This window comes from Ammospiza nelsoni, chromosome 3 (assembly GCF_027579445.1).
Source record: "Ammospiza nelsoni isolate bAmmNel1 chromosome 3, bAmmNel1.pri, whole genome shotgun sequence".
NCBI classification, from domain to species: Eukaryota; Metazoa; Chordata; class Aves; order Passeriformes; family Passerellidae; genus Ammospiza; species Ammospiza nelsoni.
The window spans coordinates 33,583,941-33,605,601 of NC_080635.1; the positions used below are offsets into that span (position 1 = coordinate 33,583,941).

Sequence of the window (21,661 nt, forward strand, 5' to 3'; positions counted from 1 at the left end):
AGCTCACTGGTTACCAATGAAGGTTGTTTGCTTCCTCCATTTAACTCTTGAAACAAATACATTGTTCTTGCCTTGGAAAACTCATCAAAACAAACTTTTACAGTATATTCAGATGCTCAAGAAGATGATTTTTGATTGTTTTTTTCCCATAAGTGAAGAAGTAAGAACTAATTCCATATCAGAAGTGGAACTGAGTTTTAGTCAATGTGACTCAAGGCCTTAGAACAGATAACTTTATTACATTTAAAATTAAAGTATTACATTAAGCACGTACAGCTGCTAAACCTTCAAAGGGTGGTGGAGGAGGAGGGTAATGAGCGGTAGAACCTTGGATGACAGTTTGAGGAGAACTCAGACTTTTGTTCGTGGCTAACAGCACCCTGACTAAGGATAGGTCCCCTCTTTTTCACACACTCCTTTGGTTTTTTCCTGCTTGAGTTCATAGTTTGCCTGAGAGCCATCCAGCAGGGGGTCGGTCTGCCTGTTCCTGCAGGAATAGGTCACGGCATCCTTATGTCTGCTTGTTTTCAAGATTAAGAGCAGTTTGTTCTGAGGCTATTTTAATCCTGCCAGCTTTTGTCATCTGTCATGGGCAAGAGTGCGTCAAAACCCTCAACTCTGCTGAACATGCCAGGGGCCCTCTGGCAGTACCTAAAATGTACCATGGATTATTCTCTTTAGACTGGCCAGAAATACCCAGATTGTATAGAGTGGTGATCTAGTGAACAGAAACAAAGATTTCCCTTTTCCTGCTCTGGAGAGAAGGAAGCACATGCTTTGCATATTTTTTAAACTCCTTGTTTATTTTGTCAAATGCTGTAACAAAGAGCAGCAGGTGTGCTCTCAGCCAATGTGAGTTTTCTCCCTGGACAACAGATCCTCATCTCTCCTATTGATAGCAAATGGCTGTGATAACTCTGGTGCTCACAGTGAGCTTTTATCCATGACACATCTTGGTCTTCAGTCCTGCATATACATGCATGGCAGGCCTTTGGAGTTCACTTACAAGCTTTACAGCTCTGGCTGACATTCATGCTTTCTGTCATCCAGGTCAAGAGTTCTTACCACCTTTACCTTTACCAGGTGGCCACAGTGAGAGATCTTTCTCCACCATGTCATCGCTGTGACACTGCACAGATGTTGTGGAAATAGGATGGGAGATGCAGCCCATCTGCCATTCCTCTTTGTTATGTTACTTAAGCAATTAAAGGGAAGCTAATACCCCTCCCTTTCAGGAAACGTTCAGGCTCTGGCTGAGATAGTGGCAATATCTCTGAAGATGAAAAGCCATTAACAGGTTTATTACTGGACTGATACATTTCCACAAATGCCTGTTGCAGGAGTCCTTCACAGAGCAAATACAGAGCAAAAAAAAAAAAAAAAAAAATTGTAACAGCCTGTTCCCCAAAACACAGGGAAAAGTACCCTGTTCAGACTCCCCCAAAGAAATCTGGAGCTACCAGTGATTGTTACATGCCGTGCTGATAAAGCTTTCATCCAATATTTAAAGCCCTTGAGGGCTGTCCTGAGGCAGCACTGGGAGGCCATGACAGAACTTGTTTGACTCGGTTTCTTAGCTCTGATAGCATCACATTCTTCTTCATGAGACCTAAACCTCACAAGGTCCCCTTGAAGCAGAACCACAGAGGGCTTCTTACACCCACTAAAAGAACAACAGCCCTCTCCTTCCCGAAAGCCAGTCAGCATTAATGTCTGCTCAGAAATTTCTCTGTCACCATTCATCCTTCTGCTGGGGACACCATCCCTCAGTCTGTACATCTCTGTCACCCAACAGGAGCCTTATCTAAGAGCACCTAAGTGGGTCACAGAGTGGCCCCCGGGCAGACGGCCGGGCAGCCGCTCCCTCGGAGCACCGCTGGTCCCAGCAGAGCCAGGGATGCCCCCGCACATGGCTCTGTGCACACACACGCGCAGCCACGCGCCTCGGGAGTGCTCTGAGATGCCACAAACCACAGCTCGGTGTGAAGTCACACACTCCTGGTATGGCACCAAACCGGAAAAAATTCAGAGGGGTTTAGGTAATGATACAGCAGCAGCACGGTCCCTCTACTGACGGCCTCCTGTGGGATCCATGCTAATTGGAACACAGCCACCATCCCAGGAAGAGCCCATGCACTCCCTCCCTTCCCCCACCAGCCCTTCAGTTGCTTCCAGCACTGTAATCTTCCCTGGATTGTTCTGGAACTACAGAAGGATACTTGGACTTGGTAAATAATGGACCTTTCAAGGCAGTAAGTACCTATAAAAACAAGATAATTCCTGAAAACTTTCCTTCATTGTCTGCTGAGAATCTGCTGAAAGAAACGGTTGGAGCCTCTCATTTCGCTTCTGCGGGTGTTTCCTTAAAGGAAAAAAAATGAAAAGGGGCTGGCCGGCTGCCAGGCTGTGGAGGCACATAAATATCCAGGGGCTGTGCCAACGCAGCCGCCGAAGCAGCAGCAGCCCACCCCACCTCCTCCTCCCAGGAATGTCCGGGAGCCGCTGATTGTCAGGAAGTGTCTCCCGGCCTCCACCAGCTTCATCACCGCCGAGCGGACTGTGGAGTTTCCTCCGATCCGAGCGGGGCTGGGCTGGGCGTGCAGCCCTGCGGACTGGAGCACTGGATGCCAGTGATTGCTCCCCCCTCCTTTCCTTCGGAGGAAGCAGCTCCTCTTGCAGCCACATACGGGAAGCAGGCAGTCATCTCGAGCTTTGGCAGCTGGTGATGCTTGGTGGGCTCTGCTCCGCACAGGAGATTCTTCTCCTTGTAACAACGGGGCAAGCAAGTTCATGCAAAAGGTGTGATTGATGGAATATCCTAGGTCTGGGATCCAAATGCCCAGATGGTGACATTTAAATGTTGTGTTCACTGATACTTAAGTATTGAAGCAATTCTTAGTGAATTGAACTATAGCAGCTGCTTTCTGCAAGGTCTCTCAGACTAAACAGGGCAAACACACAAGACATTTAATTTGCACAAGTAATTTACAACTAATGTTTCTTTTTGAGGTGCTTGTCTCACTATTTAACAATAGATTAGATTTTATTATTGTTGTTTTCTTATAGGGCAGCTGCTTGCCTGTTGGGGTTGCCTGGTGCTTCCCAGAAGCTGGGAAGCAGTTAGCTGAATCACAGCCCTGCTGAACAGGATGGGACTTAGAGTGGCTGCCAAGTTGAATGTGGGCCAGGAGAGTGCTCTCTCTGCACATAAGTCAGCCTGCAGTCTGGGCTCCATCACGAAATATGTGGTCAGTGAATGCAGAGGCGCACTTATCCACCAGCACTGACGCTGCTGAGCAGTGCATCTAATATTGCTGCCCAGCTTTGGGCTTCTTGCTCAACAAGGATGTCAAAAAAATGTGGAGACTCCAGTGATGGGCTCCTAAGATGTCCATGGAGCTCAAGGCCTGCCCTCTGGAAAGACAGTGGAAGGAGCTGGATTTAGTCTGTGGGGTGAACTAATAAGAGCCAAGTATTACCTGCAGAACAGTTACAAAGATGGAGCCAAACATCTCCTGGTAGCTGCAGGAGATGGGGCAGGGGCAATGGCCAAAACTCCAGCCTGGGGGCTTCAGGCCAGGCAGGAGGACCAGGCCTGGTTTGCTCTGAGGGCAGTGCATGGGGCAGCCCAGAGAGGCCAGGTAATTTCGACCCTTTGCAGGTTTTCAGGCATCTCTAGACAAAGCCCCAGCTGACCTGAGCACAGATGCCAGTCCTGTCACAAGTGGGAGGATGGACTCCATGTCCAGAAGCAAATCTCTGTGATTCTGCAGCCTACAGAGACACAGAGAATCTGCAAAACCCAAGGCAGGAAAAGCCCAGTGCCATGCAGAGGACAGCCTTTTTGAAGAGCATCCCTTTTTGCCTTCAGGAATTGTTGTCTCCAGTGCAGCGCTCCAAGGCTGGGTGGGAGGCCCCACAGCACTGCAGGTGCTGTGGCAGCAGCAGGGAGCACTTAGCAGAGAAGATAAAGTGTGCATCGTGTGGAGGTGCCAGGCTTTGGGTACACAGCCCTGCTGTTCACAACCTGCACGTGATGCTGCATGTGGACTCACCTCTGGTAGCTCAACTTTCCTCACTCTTGTTTCTCAGCAAACCCCAAATGTGAGCAAACCCCAAGTGTCACTTCTTTCAGGAAAAGATATTATAAGTAAATACCTCCTTCAAGACTTACTCATTCTTTCCCCCATCTCTATGTCTTACCCACAGTACTAGGACCAAAAGTACTCTGTAGATCAAAGATTGTCTACTAAACCAGAAGAGATAACAAAAACTTGTTCTAAAGTAACACTTGCATGTCAAGTCACCCACAAGTAATTATATTTCTAGGTTTTTTACACTTGCCTTTGTTTTTTGCTATTGATGTTGACAACATGTTAAACACTGAGCATCTCTTTTAAGCTACAGCTAAGTTTACATAGCAACCAACATGGCTGAATCCTCCTGCCACTCCCAGAACTGGCAGAAAGACAAACTAAGGCAAGAGTAACATCCAAAATAATGAATTGCTGGCCAAGTCCTGATTTCAGCCAGTTCCCTGTAAGGGCTGGCTCTGGAGAGGCCTTCTGTGCTGGAGGAGATGGCTGGTGCCTAGCAAAGCAGAAAAGCTGCACAAAACTAACCACTGCTCTGTCATTGTTCAAAGAGAAGGCCTCCTCCCCTCTCCACCTGCATGGGGGCTTTGCCTGGGATGAGGATGTGCATGAGAGAGGCACTGCTCTAACTTCACCACGGCCAGGCTGTTACACATCTGAGTTACAAAGCTGCTCCTCTGGGTTTCACTTGCTCCTCAGCAGCTTTTTCTGACACCCTGGAGCTTTCCCCATCCACAGTGCTTTGGGCCAAGTTGTCTCCAGCTGTACTTACTCCTCCCTTGCTAGTTCACAAATACAGTGTGTGCACGCTTCTCTGCTTGGGAAAGCCCAGCCCCTGGCAGCTAACATCTGCAGAAGTGTCAAAGTATTTCATGTCTCTGCAGCTCAGTTTGATTTCTTGTGGCTTTGCCTGAGGTTGCCCTGTTAGAAAGCACTGGCCTAGTTTTTCAAAAGGTCATGGAGAAAGAAACTTCCTAATCTTAAAATATGACTTAATCACCTATTTCTATTAAAAGCAGTGCTTGGAGTGTTGCAAGGAAAAAGAAAATAGTGGCTTACATCATGAGTAAGAATTTTTCTTTCAATGCAAGTGGCTTGGACTGCAAGGACGTAGCCAGAAGACTGATTTAATTCATTCCACTATCACAAAAAGTGGGCACAGCGTCTAAAACTCTCCTCGCTGCTGGGCTGTCCTGCGGTAGGCACTGAAAGGAGCTCCCGTGCAGGTGCCACTCACACCGAGCACCGCACACAGGCGGCAGCACTGCCGGCTCCTCCCGGTGCGGCAGGGGAAGCAGCCCAGCGGCTGGAAAGGCCGGCTCCCGACAGCAGCGCGGGTGTGGGGACAGGGATCCCAAAAGCCACCCCAGAACCAAAGCCTGGCCCTGATGTCCCGCAGCTGTTTACAAAGTCCTCTCACGCAGGACACCGCCCTCGCCAAGAGCGTGGCGTGTCGGGGAAGCACCTCCAGGTACACAGCGTGTATCCTAGCGACTGTAACCAGCAGAGGCAGCAATACAGCCGGAGTTTGTTTGGTTGTTAAGCGGGCGCTTCCTCCCGGACACGCAGCGCAGCCCTGCCTTGAGCCTGCAGCCCTGCCGCACGGCCCCCGCTGAAGGATGGCTGGGTGAGGTGGCAGCGGCTGCATCCCACAGGGCTGCAGGAGAGCCCCAGCGCCACCGGCACTGCTGCCAACAGCTGCACAGGCACCACGGGCCATGGTCCCACTGGCAGAGCTAAGCCCGAAGCTATTCAGGTTTGTACTCTTGCAAGGGAAAAACCCCATCTCAGGTAGAAAAAACCAAAGCCAGTTTGCACTCCAAAAGGAAAAGCACCCCAAAACATGAACCCAAACCTCAGTGTTGCAGGCCACTGTCTGTACCACCGCCACCAGCAGCACGGGCCGCTCTAATCCAAGTACTCTGCTGCATGTAAACAAACCCTTGCAAGCTGTAAGGAATCACTGAATGTGACAGATGGCTCAGCCCTCTCCTTCTGGCCATGTACTGCCGTGCTCTCCTTACCCTTCTATAGCCACCAGCTAAGTTTCATATTGTCCCTTCTAAATGCAAACTGTGGGTATTTTAGTGTTAGTGACTCTTTAGGCAACTGCTTCTCTTTAAAAGCCATTTTCACATGGCAAAATAAATCCCTTCTCTATGAATATACAGAGCTACGTTGAGAGTGAGTGTGTGGGCAGACCCAGGCTGCATACACGGCTCCATGCAAGCGCTGCTCTCCACTCAACTGTGACAAATCACGACCAGGATGTATGTGGACTTTTCCACCCCCTCTCTGAGCTACACGTGTCCCAGGTAGAGCATGTGCTGAAGCTTTTCTGAATTTTGTTCCTCAGATAGTGCTGAACTTACCAAAACAGCTTTTGTAGGGGAGGAGTATTTTTAATAGAAACAGGATACTCCTTTTTGAGTGTGAGAGTTGAAGCATCTCACGTGTGGCTGTTTCGTTGGGGTTTTTTTTAAACACCATACAGCAAAGAAACTGAAAACAAAACGTCCCAGACTTTTGAATTGAAATACAGGCTTTACAACCACATAGTAAGTGTAGGCTCTTATATTTTAGTTTAAGACTATATCATTTTATAGAGTACCAAAATAAGCAAAGGATCAGCACTCCATACAAAGTGTTAGTTCTTGTGAGGAGGGTAGAAGGGAAATGGATTTTAATTACACTAAACTTTTTTTTTGCAAGTCTAAAGAAAACTCCATTTCAGCAAAACATATTTGGGTTTCAATTCCCCAAATTTCATTAAATAATGTTTCTTTTAAGACAATTTACATTTTTCTCATTCAAAGTAAAGGGATGATTTAAAGCACTATTAACAAGGAGGTGGTGCTGTTAATGTTTAATGTCAATATGCAATGGCATCTGCTATAAAGGCTAGAAGAGCAACACAAGCTTATCTTTACTTCTGAAGACTACTAGAAATTGACTAACACTGGAGAAAGGTTTCAAGCACAGCACACGAGCTCTAGGCTGCTGCCAGGAAGCCTCTGCTTGTCCATACACTGCCACGGGGACTGCCAGCACCCTCCAGGGCCCTGATGGCAGCAGTGCCACGTGCTCTCACGTGTACCCCGCGTCCCTCTCACAATGGGTACATCTCTTCCCTGTCTCACGGCATTAGAACGCAAGTTAGCAGCTAACATTGCCACTACAATTTTACAGAAGCATAAAGCCGAACAAAATAACAGTTAAAACAAATTGAAGCTGTTAAACTCCATGACAATCCTTCCTCCCGTCCTACTCCCTGTCCAAATCCTCCTCCTGCTCCTTCCCTAATGGCTATTTTACAATAAAGAGGTTAAGTGGATTTACATGATGCAAGCGCAACTCAAAGACTTTTGCCCTATACACATAACCATGTTAAACTGTGAATTATACATGTGATAGATCTCTAACAGAGCAACCACCAGTTTTTTAAAGAAACACAAGTATTTCAGCATGTACAGTAATGAGTTTAAAACTGTCCAACATTGTTGCTTTCATACATTCTCTTCCTCTTTATAGCATTAACGGGATTTTAGACCTTGATGGCGACAATCCCAAACAAGAGTAAAATGAATTTATTTTATTGCAAACAAACGTCTAGAGTTAAACTTCTCCACCCACTTTCTTTAAAGAGAAAAGGAATCAGCAGGCTAAGGAGATACACCCATTTGAGAATTGACATGATTAAAAATTAAGATATAAAATGGGTGACTCACAGTTTCATTAGCTTACAAAATGGTGGAGGTAACTACTACAAGCACACTAGGTATACAGTATTTTGTGGGGAAAGAGTTATACAGACACACAGCTAACTTCATATAGATCCCATTAGACAACTGGATTTACAACAAGTTTTGTTTAATAAGAAATGGGCAAAGCCAGCTTCTTTTCAGAATCAAAATGCAGAACAAATGGAAAAAAAAATTATGGTGTTGTACCTTCACAAGTTTGAGCCTCCACAAATAAAGCAACCGAGTTTTACAACTTTAAGAGCTTCTACATACACTCCACCATCACTATTTAGCCTCAGGTTTCCTCTTTGCCCCCAACATCTTATTGAGTTCCAAATGTTACAAAAAAGTCCTAGTTATTGCCAGAAACTTTTGCCTCCCCCTCCTCCCCTCCCCACCCAAGAGCTTCATAGAGAGGATGGAGTGTAATAGGGAGCTTTACATAATCTCATGGTATTTGAGGGCTACTAAGATGCCTCCATACTAATCTGGTTGCTAGCATTTCTATCATATTGTGACATGACTCACGACTGTTTCTTAGAAATTGGGGGATAGGGAAAAAGGAGAAAATTCTTTAATAAAAAGACACCAGGTACAAAGCAACGTTTTACTTTTGTTGTGGTAAAAAAAAAGTCACATTTTACAGATAAAATGTAGAACCCTGAAATACTGACACATTCTCTTTTCGTGCACAATGCTGAGGTTCTCTTACGAATCACTTTAAAACTGCAATTAAAAATGTACAAAAAAAGAAAAGAAAAAATCAACCCACAAAGCTTCTAAAAAAGGAACCCGCAGGCACTTCCTCTTGTGGAATGTTTAAAAAGTTAGCCTACTAAAGAAAACAGTCGACTTCTTGTGAAGGTTTTGGAGAAATATGTATCAGTTCATTTATTTGGGTATTCAATAATATCCTTGGTGATAATGCTGACTCCATGGCTTCTGACCCCAGAATTGCTGCAACAGATTAATAAATAGTTAGTTTTAACCTGCAATCACATAATGGTTAAGTTTCTTACTTTGGGGGGAAAAAAAAGCATTTAACAAATGTCTAGTTCCCCTGGAACTTGAGAAGATTAAAGTCCTCTCCAACAGCAGCAAGCTCCTGAACAACTGAAGGCAGTTAAAAGTTCACTTCACAGCAGTAATGTGAAGCCAAGTACTACATACCATTAAGAACATTAAGCCACAGCTGGTATTTGATATATCAAGACCATCAAGGCAGATTAAGTTTTGCACAGGAAGCTATTTATAGTGATATTACCTAGCATTAGAAGATTTTGCTATCCACTTTTGACTATGCATCTCTTTATTTTAGTCAGCATTTTACAACATTCAAGTTAACAATCAGTAAAAAGGTAAAGTTGGGACTACTTACACCCTGCTGCCACTGGTTGTAGCCCTGAGATTGGTTTTTGTAGCCACGATTATTTCCCCTTCCTCTGAAGTTCTGCAAGAGGAGAACAGTTTTTAACTACTTTGTCTAGATGCATTTTTAGCAGTGTCCTAATACTGATCTTTATTACCACCAAAATATCGCACACCATATAGAAGTACCAGCTCCAGGTTAATAGAAAAACACACCACCAAAACCACTAGAATACCAAAAGCCTCTTTTCCTCCCCTCTAAGCAACTGCTTTTTAAGCACAGGGGCAAGAACCTTAGAATTAATAAACCAGCTCCAACTGTTGTTGCCTGGTCTGGAAAGCTGGCTAATCCAGTTTTGACTCACCCTATTTCCAGCTGCTAAATGCACCAGGACAACTAAAAATACAAGAGCTTGTCTATTTTTAGTTAGGAAAGGCTGTAGTTGCTACAAGGATATGTTATCTGATCAGACAAAAGGATATGGGTCACACAACTGAAAACAGACAAGCTAGCCCACAAAACTTCAACAGAACTTAAGGTACAACAAAGGGACATTGATACAAGTAGATAAAATTTTGCTTTTCCCCTGTTTGTCAGTATTAGGCAAACCTGAGCCATGTTTACTGGCTTGGGCTCCATCTGCTGGCTCTTCAGTAATCCCAATTTTATTTTTCCAGTAATTCCACCAATATTCCATCAGGTAAGAGCTAGCTAGTGTGTCTTTATTAGTCACGTTTGACACCAGACACCAAAACAAAGATTCTGTGTGCAGAACTATTTTCAGAAAGTTCTCTACGTGTTTGATAAAGATACACTATGACCCTCAGGCCAAACAACAGTTGGGGAAGGGGAAGAACCACACAAAAAACCAGAGACCAGCCTTCACACACATGTGGTAAAAATCTTCAATTGTAACAGGACAGAGGTACAGCCCTAACATGAGCCCCGTGCATCAGCAGTTGTTACACAACACTCAGAGCCCTGGGCACATGCATTAAACTAGAAAGGCCTTGCAGCGTGCCATCAGTGTAGCACCACAACCAAGTCTGTGACTCCTCACAGGCACCAGAGCTGTCAACAAAATCCAAAGTACTGCAGTTCAACTAGTCAGTCCCCCCTCAAAGCATCACCTGGTTGTAGTTTCCCCTGTTGGGCATTCCACCTCTGTTATAGTTTCCTCTGTTTGAGTAGCCACCTCTGCTTGGAAAGACAGGGCCGCGAGGATAGGGGTAGCCAATCGCTCCGCTGCTGCCACCGCCACCGCCGCCGCCTCCACCGCCGCGCTGAGGCATGTTGCCTCCCCTCCTGTTGTATCCACCACGATTGCCAGGGACTGCAAGGGAGAGAGTTACTTCAATCAAGTAATTGTTAGGTCTTACAGATTTCCTACACCAAGATGAACAGTGCAATCCAAGGTCTGAAAAGCCTCTCATTTAGGATGGACCATTAACTTTGTACTAAAATGTCAAACTTACTGAAATTGAGATCAAGGCTCCCTCTACATAATAACTGCAATGCAAGTACTACAACCTTTCCCCAGCAGCAGCAACCTCCAGAAGTCACAGAATTATTCCCAGGCTCACCTCCTCCTCTGAAGTTGCCCCGCATGTTGAATCCTCCACGTCCTCTCTGACCCCTATTAAACTGATTTTTATTGCTCTTCTTGTTCTTCTTTGAGCCAGTGTTCTGCTTCTTTTCTGGCGGAAGAGCTTTCTTACTTTCTTCTTTATACTGTTCCAAAAGCTTCTGAGCTTCTTCTTTTTGCAACTCTACATAGATTATTTCATCAAAACATTCTGCTACCTCTGGCAGTGTGAAGTTCCCTATAATTGCAAAAACACTGAGTATTCAGCATCTACATGCAGATATAAGCAAAGCCGCAATTAAACCACCTTTCCCCTATTCTTCCTCCCACCCGCTGCATCCCCCCAGCATAGGGACAAAATTACATAATCTGAGCATTTAGGAAATGTAACAGTGACAATGGAAATAAACAGGTCTTCATGGAGTTGCCAGTACTGTTCCAAACCTTGAAAACATTCTGCCTATCTTTTTTTTTTCTTTTATAAGCCTCCACTCAGAACACCAGTTTCTGCCAAATATATCACGTATATAGGGCACTTTATGCCAAGACAGCTTTGTGCATCTGCATGAAGCGTATCACCGTAACTGAGTAGTGTTAAGGACTGCAGCAGAGGGAACACAATATAGTGTTATCCTACCAAGTTACAATAGTCTTCCAGTTTTGTATAAGTACAACTGTTTAAGATAAAGTGGTTTTTTAGACTTCACGTTTACTTAATCCGTTAAACAGATACTCAGCATCCTAAAACACAGTATAGGATTATGTTCCATGCCTTTCATTTTGAGAACTGCATGCTCTGGAAGATCTTTTCCCTCCACCTCTGCCTTCTTTTGTGTTCTTTGCTTGTAGTCTTCATCTTTTGGGCAAACAACAACTGCTTTGCGCTGGAAGCCTGCAAACAGGCACATTTTTCTCCTCTGCGCAGCTGCAGACACATTTGTCTGAAAAAAATGCAGTAACTTACTACACGTAGCTGTCATTGTAAGAGTTAAGGAAGTCAACTTATGGTGTATAGACTTCACCTCTACAAGAGCTTGCAATGAAGTTTACAAATAACTGGACATAAAGATGCTGCATAATGCAAAGTTACGAGCTCGTATCAATGTGTTACAACACTTCCTCCCACATCCCATAAATCTAGAAGTTCAGACAAGCATTTGTAGTAATATCTCAACTTTGTGGCCCCTGAATGAGTAGTAAGTCAGTAACTGAAACAACTGCTATTACAATATAACTTTAATCCCAATTAATTACTACAAAACAGCCTATAGAAAATTTCCTTAACCGTTTTTCACTGAAGCTTCTACCTGATCCAAAATGAAATTCCGCTTCTTGCGAGCTGCGATCTCAATGAACTTTCCAAGACACTGTGGAGCTCTCTGCAGCAGTGTGTTAAGTTTTCCAGTGTCTGCCATCTGCCGCTTAAAACCTGCAACCTATGGAGAATTTCCCAGAGTTAGTCAGTGTAGTCCTGATACATATGGCTGACATTCTATGCTAAATGCTTTCCACACACTTCAAGGGTTGTTCAATTCAAGGCCACAGCTGCTGCAAATTCATCACTGAAATTCTCAAATCTCCATAGAACATAAGAGATTTGTAAACAAAGACTCCACAAGAATCCGTACTGTTCAGTTCAAGGTATACGCCTCACAATACTAATTCCAGCTGAGAACACTGATGTATAGAGAAGTAGAAATACATTCAGTAGTCAACAACAGCTGACTATTTCTTAAATTTGACCACAAAAAAGCTTCTGAATCCAGCCACGTGTGAATTCCCATCTCAGCAAGGTAATAAAATCTTTACCCAGAACCATTAGGTTGGGAAAGACCTTTGAGATCACCGAGTCTAACTAACACCACTCTTGTCAACCAGACCATGCACTAAGTGCCAAAGCCAGTCTTTTCTTCAATACCAATGCTCACTACCTAACTAATAGCCAGCTTCTTTGATATCAAAGAACCCTATGGCAGCCAAAGACCCTGCATTTACAGCAAGTTTTCAATATATCAAGAAATAAAAATGTCTTATCACTTACCATCATTTTGTCCATAATAGTATTTGTCCCAAGAATATTGTATTTTCCAGGATTTGCTGCTGCATGTTTGGTAACCCACGTAGTCTTGCCAGCTCCAGGCAAGCCAATCATCATCACCACCTATGACAAAAAGTTTTGTATTTGAGATACTAGTTCAAAGATTTTCTTTAATATACAACATAGCCCAGAAAACCTAATGCATGCTGAGCGGGGATGAAGGGGTTGTGGGGGTGGGGAAGGTAGTGGTAGTGAATAGGTCACAAGACACTAAGTATTAAAGCAAACAAAAATGTCAGAGTGAGATGGAACAGTCTCCTGAACTCTAACCATTTCCATCCATGTGCTTTAACAACTTTTGAGATCATCAGAAGAAACTTACTTCACAATCCTTCTTTTGCTCAGGTCCCTTTGGTCCTCGGACCCTATCCTCCAGGGGGACCTTCTGGATGAAGGTGTACTCCTCAGGTACTGGGAAGTAGGGCTCCTCCTTCTGACCAAAGTTAAACTCAACTGCACAGTTATGGCAGAGAACATGTGGAAAGAGTGGTCGCCCATCAAGAACTTCCTTGCTTATTTTGAATGCAACACCAAGCTCTTGTCCATTCTTGGAATATGAGAGCTCCACTTCATCACCATCAAAATTCTGTTTTTCAGACAAAGCATTATTTTGGATAAAATTAGCTCACTTTATACGGTTAATTAATCACTTCACTCTACTGGCTATGTTCACTCAACTTCTGTAACACTGTTGTTTCATAAAGGAACTAAAACCAATTTTCTCTTCTAATGAGTCATTATCAATGATAATTTTGTTCAAGATCTCATTTTTTGTTAAAAGGCCTTATAAGACATTTGTCCACGGATACGAAATTATGTTGCCAACAGTCACTGTTAGTAATAGCTGCCGTTTCTACTGCCTGCCTATGTTAAACAACTTGTCTTGCTCACATGATTTTATGTATTTGCTTTACTGCTTCTAACATCAAAGCAGTCTAAAAATTCAAGGATGCTTCCCCTCAGAAGAAAATATAAGTGAAAACTTACAGCAAAACATGCAATCACATCATTTTCATCAAACTTCTCACCAAAGTCTTCAGTCTCACAATTGCATGTCTTTATTCCTTTTAGAGAATAACCGTAAGAAAATTCCTCTTCACCTGAAGGAACAATTTAAACTAATTACAAAAAGGCTTTTCCTTTTAGACATAAATCACCTTACAACTACTCAAATAAGCTGCTGTTCAGAGTATTTTTATTAATGCCAAAACATCTATGACACCCCCCAATAGCTATACAAGCTCATTCTTCTATTCAATACTTTCACTTGAGATAGAACAGCAGCGTTTCCTCATCCCTGTTCAAATGCTTTACGCTGCTGGTTCCAGATTTATGCTCTCAATAAAAGCTGAACTGTCAGATAAAGACACGAACAAGTATTTTAAACTGTGAAGACCTGATTACGCACTGGTATACTTGCTGTAACGTAGTCAGAAAGGCTTTCTGAAGTTAGTCTCCAGGAGCACTTACCCCTCCCATTTTAAAGGGAGTTTAGCAGTCAGCCTATGCAACAGCTGAGGATGAAGCTGCAAGGAACAAGCTAACAGGAAGTGTCAAACACAAGGACTCAGGTGTGACTTAAGTAGAAAGCTGTTGCTGAGGTCAGAACACACCAACTCACCAATATTTCCCCCAAATATGTGTTTCAGCAACAAGTTATAAATATTATTATCATCATTTTTCATATATGATGAAGTTGTACTTCTTTCTTTCCAGCTATTTTCAGAAATAAGGATTTTCCCACCGAGCAAGAAAAAAGATAATGCAATTACCATGGGTTAAATTTTATACCATGCACTACCCTTTAGAAGTGGAGGGAAGGGCAACTCCCCTTTTCTACTTTTGACACTACATGAAAAAGACAAATTTTTAATCTTGTCAAGTACTTAACAATATTCTCCATAACCCATACATAATCATTGGAAGAATTAATTCTTAAATTAGGGTCCTAACCCTTACATGCCTGAATATTTAATGACTTTATTTGGTCCTAATAATGAACTTTCTCATACCACATTCAGAGAATGACTCAAATTAAGATCACTTTTCACAACATACAGATTACAGTCACTAAGCTTGTTCCCCCTGCTTCAGGAAAAAACAATTTAAACTTCAGCCACATCAACACAAAAGCAATTAAACATTTAAGTCTTACCAAGCAACATTCCACTTGTGTTCAGTGACCAGCCAACTCGCACTTCATGTATGTCAATGTCTTTTGTATACAGGTGTTTAACAGGAATCTTTTCTGTAACCTATTTTTAAATTATTCAGTAAAAGGTAAGCAGTATTTATTATACACTAACAAGATGGAAGAACAAAAGGTAACATTTTGAACCTTTACACTTTGGTTAAATCTCTGCAAAGTTTAAGTGATCACCTTCAGCAAAAACAAAACATGACCAAGAATATCAAACTGCAGCTAGTGACTAAACAGTTCTACCTCCTGACTTAGCAATGAAGATACCACAGATCTTCATCACTTTGTCACAGCAGTCCCTTGTCAGTGGTCAAAAGCCTTAAGTCCTATTGACATTGTATTAAAATCACAATCAATACAAATATTAAAAAAACAGAGTTGCCATGAAGTTGGGACTAAAAGTAAATTACTTGGCTAAGAAAATGTGCATTGTATTAAAAAACCTGCTTCTTAGAGGGAAAGTATTACACTATCCCTTTTCTCTGTGAGCAGACTTCCTGGGCAAGCTGCCAGCTTCCAAACAACATAACCAGATTAAAAAAAAAAAAAGGCAACAAACAAAAACACCCCAGAAACCCCAACAAACCACCTAAATGCACTGGAATCTACATGCAGCCAGCTGTTTTTTAACTGTCTTTAGAAACTTTACTAAAAGTAAAATGGAAAGCCCATCAGTATCCTATTAATCTCTGGAACTATTCCAGTCAGGTGACTGAGCTGAAACTCGTTTGAAAGCAAACAGGACAATAAACAGTGACATAAACTTCACTTCACTGGCCTTCCAAAGTTACAGGTATCAACAGATACAGAAATCACTGCATGCAAAAGGTAGCATAATGGGATCACTACCCAATTCTCATGGTAACAGCTACATTTGAGAGCACTAGGGAAGAGAACAGATTAATATACACAGGCCCATCATATGCAAAGAAGCCTTTAACATAGCTAAGTCAAAAAGGAAGAAGAAAAATAAATTCAAGCCTTGTGGTTTTGCTCCTCTTCCATTAACAAGCTGGAGAAATCAGTTTATTAGAAGGCTGATTGTTCTTTGCCTTTCTTACTCTTCAGGAGAACTCTTGTTCTCAAAATTCAACTAAGTGCTAAATACTCACATTCAATGCATCATGTCAGAGTTAATGATGTTGAAAGGGACCTCTAGAGGTCATCCAGCACAAATCCATGCCTAGAGCAGATCAAACTAAAAGACTAAGCAGAACCAGAAAGGACCGTCGGGATAATTAATATTTCTTAAAAAAAATAAGTCAAGCTTTCAGTAATTTTCAGAAAGCACAAGCAAAGTTCTTCTGAGTAGAGAGTATAAAAATACTTCCAGTGTTGATGCATGAGATGACAAATAGAATTAATGATTAAAATATAAGACCAAAAGTCTCATATTCAGAACAAATGTAGTGTTTTGTGGGTTGTTTTAAAATTTCTGTTTTTTGTTTGTTTGTTAAATCAAAGTTATTATAAAAGAGAAAACAGTTTTGCAAACTGAGCCATCTTCTTTTAAGAGAAGGCCGTTTAAGAGTCCTGTTCACATCAGTTTGTTTCAACCAAGTCCAAAAATTGTGACAAGTATAAATATTACATTTAAGTATGCAAAAGTCTCCTATAAACATTAACTTACCTTCATCTCAAAGCAGACTTTGCCTTTAGAAACTCCATAGGAGGCTCTCCCTCCAGCCCAAAGGAAAGCAAAGCTTTCCATGGTCAGAGAGGAAGCACTAAACCGGTCTCTTGAGATTTTAAAATGCAGGTCACAGTTATCTGTTAACATAAAAATTATTCTGTTTACTCTGATTACAAAATTAAGCACAGGTGTCCAATTTTATGCATTAAAGATAATGCCAGCTTTTAAGAGTGATTTTAAAGACAAACTGTCAACAAGTACCCAGGATCTTTCAGAGAAGCAACATGCCTAGAAGGAACTGCAGACTGAAGATCAGCCAGAATCTTAGGAAAAGCTAGCTAACCTATCTTCACTTCTGTCACACAAATTCCCTCTATTTTTTTCCATCTGCATCTGTTTGAACCCTCTGTCAGTTACCTCTCTCCACCACACCGAGCCATCGGCATTGTGCTCTCCAGTACCCTCTAGAGAGCAGACTCTGAAGCAGTCTCACTGCTCAAGCCCAAGGGCTGCTAAGAAGTAAATGTGAACACTAATGTTTTTATCTAAGTACTGAATGTAGTCTTTGGTTAATACAGTCAATTAGCAAGTCAAATTAGATTATGTCTATTAAAATAACGGCAGTTAAGTCAGATGCAGATATGCTAAGTACACAGAGTGTGCTAAGAGAACCTACTTCAGCCCAGAAACACGACCTACACGCTGAATTCACCTATCACCCCAAGAACCTAAGCAGAACCTTGGTTTTACAAGCATCTTCTGAGCTGCACACCATGAAATTGCAAATGAATCTCCCAGTAGGTTTCAGAAAAACAATGCCAAATGGTAACAAGAGGTGCAGCATGCAACACTTGAATTCCCCAGAGCAAGGAATCCACAGAAGCAGCTCCAAACCTACCTGATGGTTACAAGAAAGGAGCAAAATGAGCAAAACAGCGAGGAATTCTGTTCTGGTATAAAACCTGCAGGATGCCAGAATACCCTAAAATGCAGCCTGCTCTGTACTACTGGCAACTCTTCTGCACAAGATTTTGTTTTGTTTGCATACAGCCATCCCCAAATTCAAATATACTATTAGTGATCCAAGTGTCTTCTCATTAGTACTGCTAACTCTTATTTGTTGAAAAACAGATAAAATCATAGAGAAGAAACCCACCTTTGCATGCTACCTTTAGAATGGGAGATGAGAAACAGAATTTGAAGTTACAGCTTCTTTGTAAGATACAGGCAATAAAAGGCACTTAAGAGTGGCTAAACCTCTTACATGTCTGGATCACTATCCAGAAGACAGTGCCAATTCATTACACAATTCAGCCTTACAGCTTTGTTTAAATCTTATCTCTAGAGAGTCTGCCAACACTTTAAATCAGAACTTGTCCAGTAACAAGATTTTCCACTAGAAAATGCTATTATTACTAGAAACAGTAATAATGAAAAGCAGTTATTTACTCAGCTATTGGAAAAATCCAAAGCTCCCACAGGAGTGGCTACTCACCAGGTTAGCAGCTAGAAACTTGAGACTTAGTTAGCAAAATGTCAGGGATGGCATATCCAGTAATTTACGTGACTGTAAACTAATACCTCCTTCCATTTCAAACCATTTCTTGTGGAATAAAACCACCTGCAACTTCTAACAAATATACCAGACAATGCCAAAAGTTAAGCTTTCCTTCCATGGCACTGTAAGAATCCAACAAGTTCAAGCATTACTTCAAGTTTTCTAATATTGTGCTGAGTCCTTATACTTACCCTCAAGAATACATATGTTAACTCTGCCATAATGGAATGTTACAGTAATAATGATGTTTATAATCTGCCTCAAAAAAAACCCCGTTTGCAGACACTTCTCAACTTCTATGCTCTGCTGACCAAGTCTCTTAGCCATCCCACTTGCACAAACCACCACCCCAAGCCCACACACCCACAGGTTACATGAATGGGTCACTTATGAGGAGGCATTACTAGATTTTGTTAAATTTATTAAAAGATAGAGAGAGCACTCCACTAAATAGGGGTAGTTATGCAGGAAGCAATCTTCCCCAAGTGTATTTTGTAAGCACTTATGCTGCTGTCTCTCACAGCTTTCTGGGCAGTAGGGCTGGACAGCTGTCCCATCGAGCTGTCTGCAGGGTGTTCTATGTGCACTCTACACTTACCCACCTAAGCTTCCACACCAGGTTAGGGTTTTGGTTAAGATTTCTTCACAGAACTGTCTATCACTACAGAATTCATAGGAAAAACAAGCTTATTACTGCTAACATACTCATAGCCTTCTGTTCTTTTGTTTGCTAAAAATGGATGGAAATACAGTATTTTTCTTGGTTTTTTTTAAAGTTACCTGTAATGAAAATCAACAAATGTAATCCTCCCTGTCTCAGTAAGTGTGGCATTAAGATTAGAAGCCTTAACACCACACCTTTCCAGAGCAAAGGAAAGTGTGTTTACTCACAAGTATCAAGACAAACCACTGTGTCGTCAAAATGTTCATCTTCTTCTTCAACAGGTGGTTGAGGGGACTTGGCCCTGAAAAAACAAAACCAAACAAAACACAATAAGGCTACATGTATTTTCACGAAGTTAAAACAACACTCTGTACTCTATTCCCCCTCATCACAAAATGCTGCCCAGCACCAATTCTGTTTACCTGCTATACTTGTTTTCCTCAATGTATTCAAAGTATCCTCGACCATGGTCTTCACGTGGTCTCTTTACTCCCCTCTTCTTCTCACCAGGCTTTTGCTCCGTTTTACCATCTCCTGTAACAGAAGCAATGAATAATTTACATCACTATAAGTTTTATTTTAATTGGAAATAAAATCGGTATAATGGTTTCGACTTTGCAAACCGCAGCAAGCTACAGCATGAGATAAGCAGTAACATCTTAGAAAGGAATTTTACTATGTTATTAAGGTAAAGCCCAGTATGTTGAATTTTCACGGGAGACTCAAAACTAGTCGCCAATCAGAAATGATTTAGCAAACGGAAGTCGCCAATACACCACGCAGCAGCCAATACGGCCCTCAATGTTATGAGCCCCACTTAAACCAATCACAAAAAAAAAAAAAAAAAAAGAAAAAACTAAAATGATAAAAAACCCTCCTGACCCGCCGCGCCTCCAAACCCTCACCACCCGCCCACCACGGAGGCAGCGGGACATAGCCAGCCGCTCGCAAGGGCACCGTGCGATGCGCACGACTGCGCCTCCTCCCGGCGGGCCGCGGGCGGGAGCCCCAGGGAAGGGATTCCTCCTCCTGCTCCCGCCTCCATTGTACCGCCAGGCCTTCCCAGCGCCATCCCGTGCGGCGGCGGCCCAGCCCGGAAGTGACGTCAGGCGCGCCCCGCGCGGCCGGGCGCACAATGCACAGCGCGCCCCAGCGGCCCCTCGGCCGCCCCTCCTCCCGCGCCCCTCCCCCGCCCCCCCGCCGGGCCAGCACGAGGCGCGGGGCCGCCAACGTCCTCCCGCGCGCGCCCCGGAAACCACCCCCACACCCCCCCCCCCGGCCGGGCAACCCCCGTCATGGCGGGGGGGCTGGGATTAATGGGCCCCCACCCCGGTTCCCGCCGCCACGCTCACTCACCCCCGGCGCCCTGCGCCCCGGGGCGGCCGCCTCCGCCGCCGCCTTCCGCTTTCTTCTGCTGCTGCTGCTGCTGCTGCTTGGCGGGGCCCGCTGGGCCAGAAGCAGCGGCGGGCCCCGAGGCGCCCCCGGCGCTCTTGCCGGGAGCCTCCTTGGCGGCAGCGGCGCTGCGCGGCGGGAGGAGCGGAGGGGGCTGCTGCGGCTGCTGGGGCTGCGGCGGCTGCTGGTCACCGTGGCCGTTGGCGTCTCCGGCCGCGGCCTCCTCCTCGTCGGCCAACTCGTCCTCCCCCTCTTGGAAACCCTGGTCGTCGCCGTTCTCATCATCCTCCTCCTCCTCTTCCTCCTCCTCGCCGCCCGCCTCCTCCTCCATGGGGCCGCCCCCGGCCCGCTCGCCGTTCTCCTCGCCCAGCTCCATGGCGTCGCCATCGGCGGCCTCCAGCCCTTCCTCGTCGTCGTCCTCCATGGCGGAGGCCGCGGCCTGGCCGGGGCCTCCCCCCTGGCGGAGCTGCGCGGCGCCCCCGCCGCTCTCGGCCGCCTCCCCCTCCACGCTGCCGTTGCCGGGCTCGGCCGCCCCGCTGGCGGGGCCGCCCCCGCCGGCCTCCTCCTGGTCTAGCGCGGCCTGGAGCCGCTCCATGAGCTCAGCCTTGAGGCCCTTGTCGGAGAGGCGCCGCTTCTTCAGCTCCTCCTTCAGCTCCGACACCTTCAGCTTCTTCACGTTCACGGGCGAGCAGCTCATGGCGGCGGCGGCGGCACTGGCGGCTCGGTCCCTGGGCGGCGCGCGGGCGGCGGCGAGCAGGGACAGACGGGCGGCTCTGGCTGTGCGTGCGGTGTGTCAATGCCCCGGCGGGCGGTGGGTGCGGGCGGGAGGCGCGGGGGGTTCGTGCGGCTGCGGGAGCTGCGGAGCCGGACCCGCCTGGCGCCAAATCCTTTCACCGCGAGCTCGCGAGGGAGACGCGCCTCGCGGGGCCGCGCACGCACCGGCGCCGCGCGCGCGCCGCCCCGCCCCCGCGCACGTAGGCCCTCCCGCGCTACCGTAACGCCCGCATTACCGTAAATACCCGCCCGAGCGCAGCGCTCCCCGCCGCCCTTGGCCCGCCGGCTTCCTCGGCGGCGGTCAAGCGGCCGATAGATACAGCGCTCCGGCACAATGAGCCCGCTGCCAGCCACCCCCGTGCCAGCTCCCGCCCGCCTGAGGCCACAGCCCCACCGAAATGCCCCCCCTCCATCAGGGACGCGCATTCCTGCCACAGCCTCGCAGCACCCTGTCCTCATCCCCTTGGCTCCCCTGCGCCCACGTCGGGCCTGGCCCCGCACGGTTTGTTGCGTATGGGCTTAGAAAAGGGGCCTTGCTGCTCGGAGAGGGT

The 21,661-nt window shown here is 45.1% G+C and overlaps 1 protein-coding gene across 1 annotated transcript; it reads right to left on the minus strand.

Moving 5' to 3' along the window:
* Positions 1-7,947: 7,947 nt before the first annotated feature.
* HNRNPU (heterogeneous nuclear ribonucleoprotein U) lies at positions 7,948-21,241 on the minus strand. The gene is made up of 14 exons (XM_059469703.1): positions 20,301-21,241; positions 19,367-19,478; positions 19,172-19,245; positions 16,720-16,859; positions 15,045-15,144; positions 13,877-13,989; positions 13,212-13,475; positions 12,833-12,952; positions 12,099-12,227; positions 11,564-11,732; positions 10,790-11,029; positions 10,337-10,539; positions 9,216-9,287; positions 7,948-8,794 (listed from the first exon to the last, which is right to left on the minus strand). Exons 1-14 carry the CDS (start codon positions 21,031-21,033, stop codon positions 8,741-8,743), a joined length of 2,523 nt encoding a protein of 840 aa, XP_059325686.1. The 5' UTR covers positions 21,034-21,241; the 3' UTR covers positions 7,948-8,740.
* Positions 21,242-21,661: the final 420 nt, after the last annotated feature.

Excerpts from the sequence above, each read along its gene's own strand:
- HNRNPU (XM_059469703.1), bottom strand. The coding sequence starts at position 21,033 with ATGAGCTGCTCGCCCGTGAACGTGAAGAAGCTGAAGGTGTCGGAGCTG. Across the intron at positions 13,990-15,044 it reads CACAAGTGGAATGTTGCTTG|GTGAAGAGGAATTTTCTTAC; the intron begins GTAAGACTTAAA and ends TTGTTCCTTCAG. Across the intron at positions 10,540-10,789 it reads GGGCAACTTCAGAGGAGGAG|TCCCTGGCAATCGTGGTGGA; the intron begins GTGAGCCTGGGA and ends TCTCCCTTGCAG.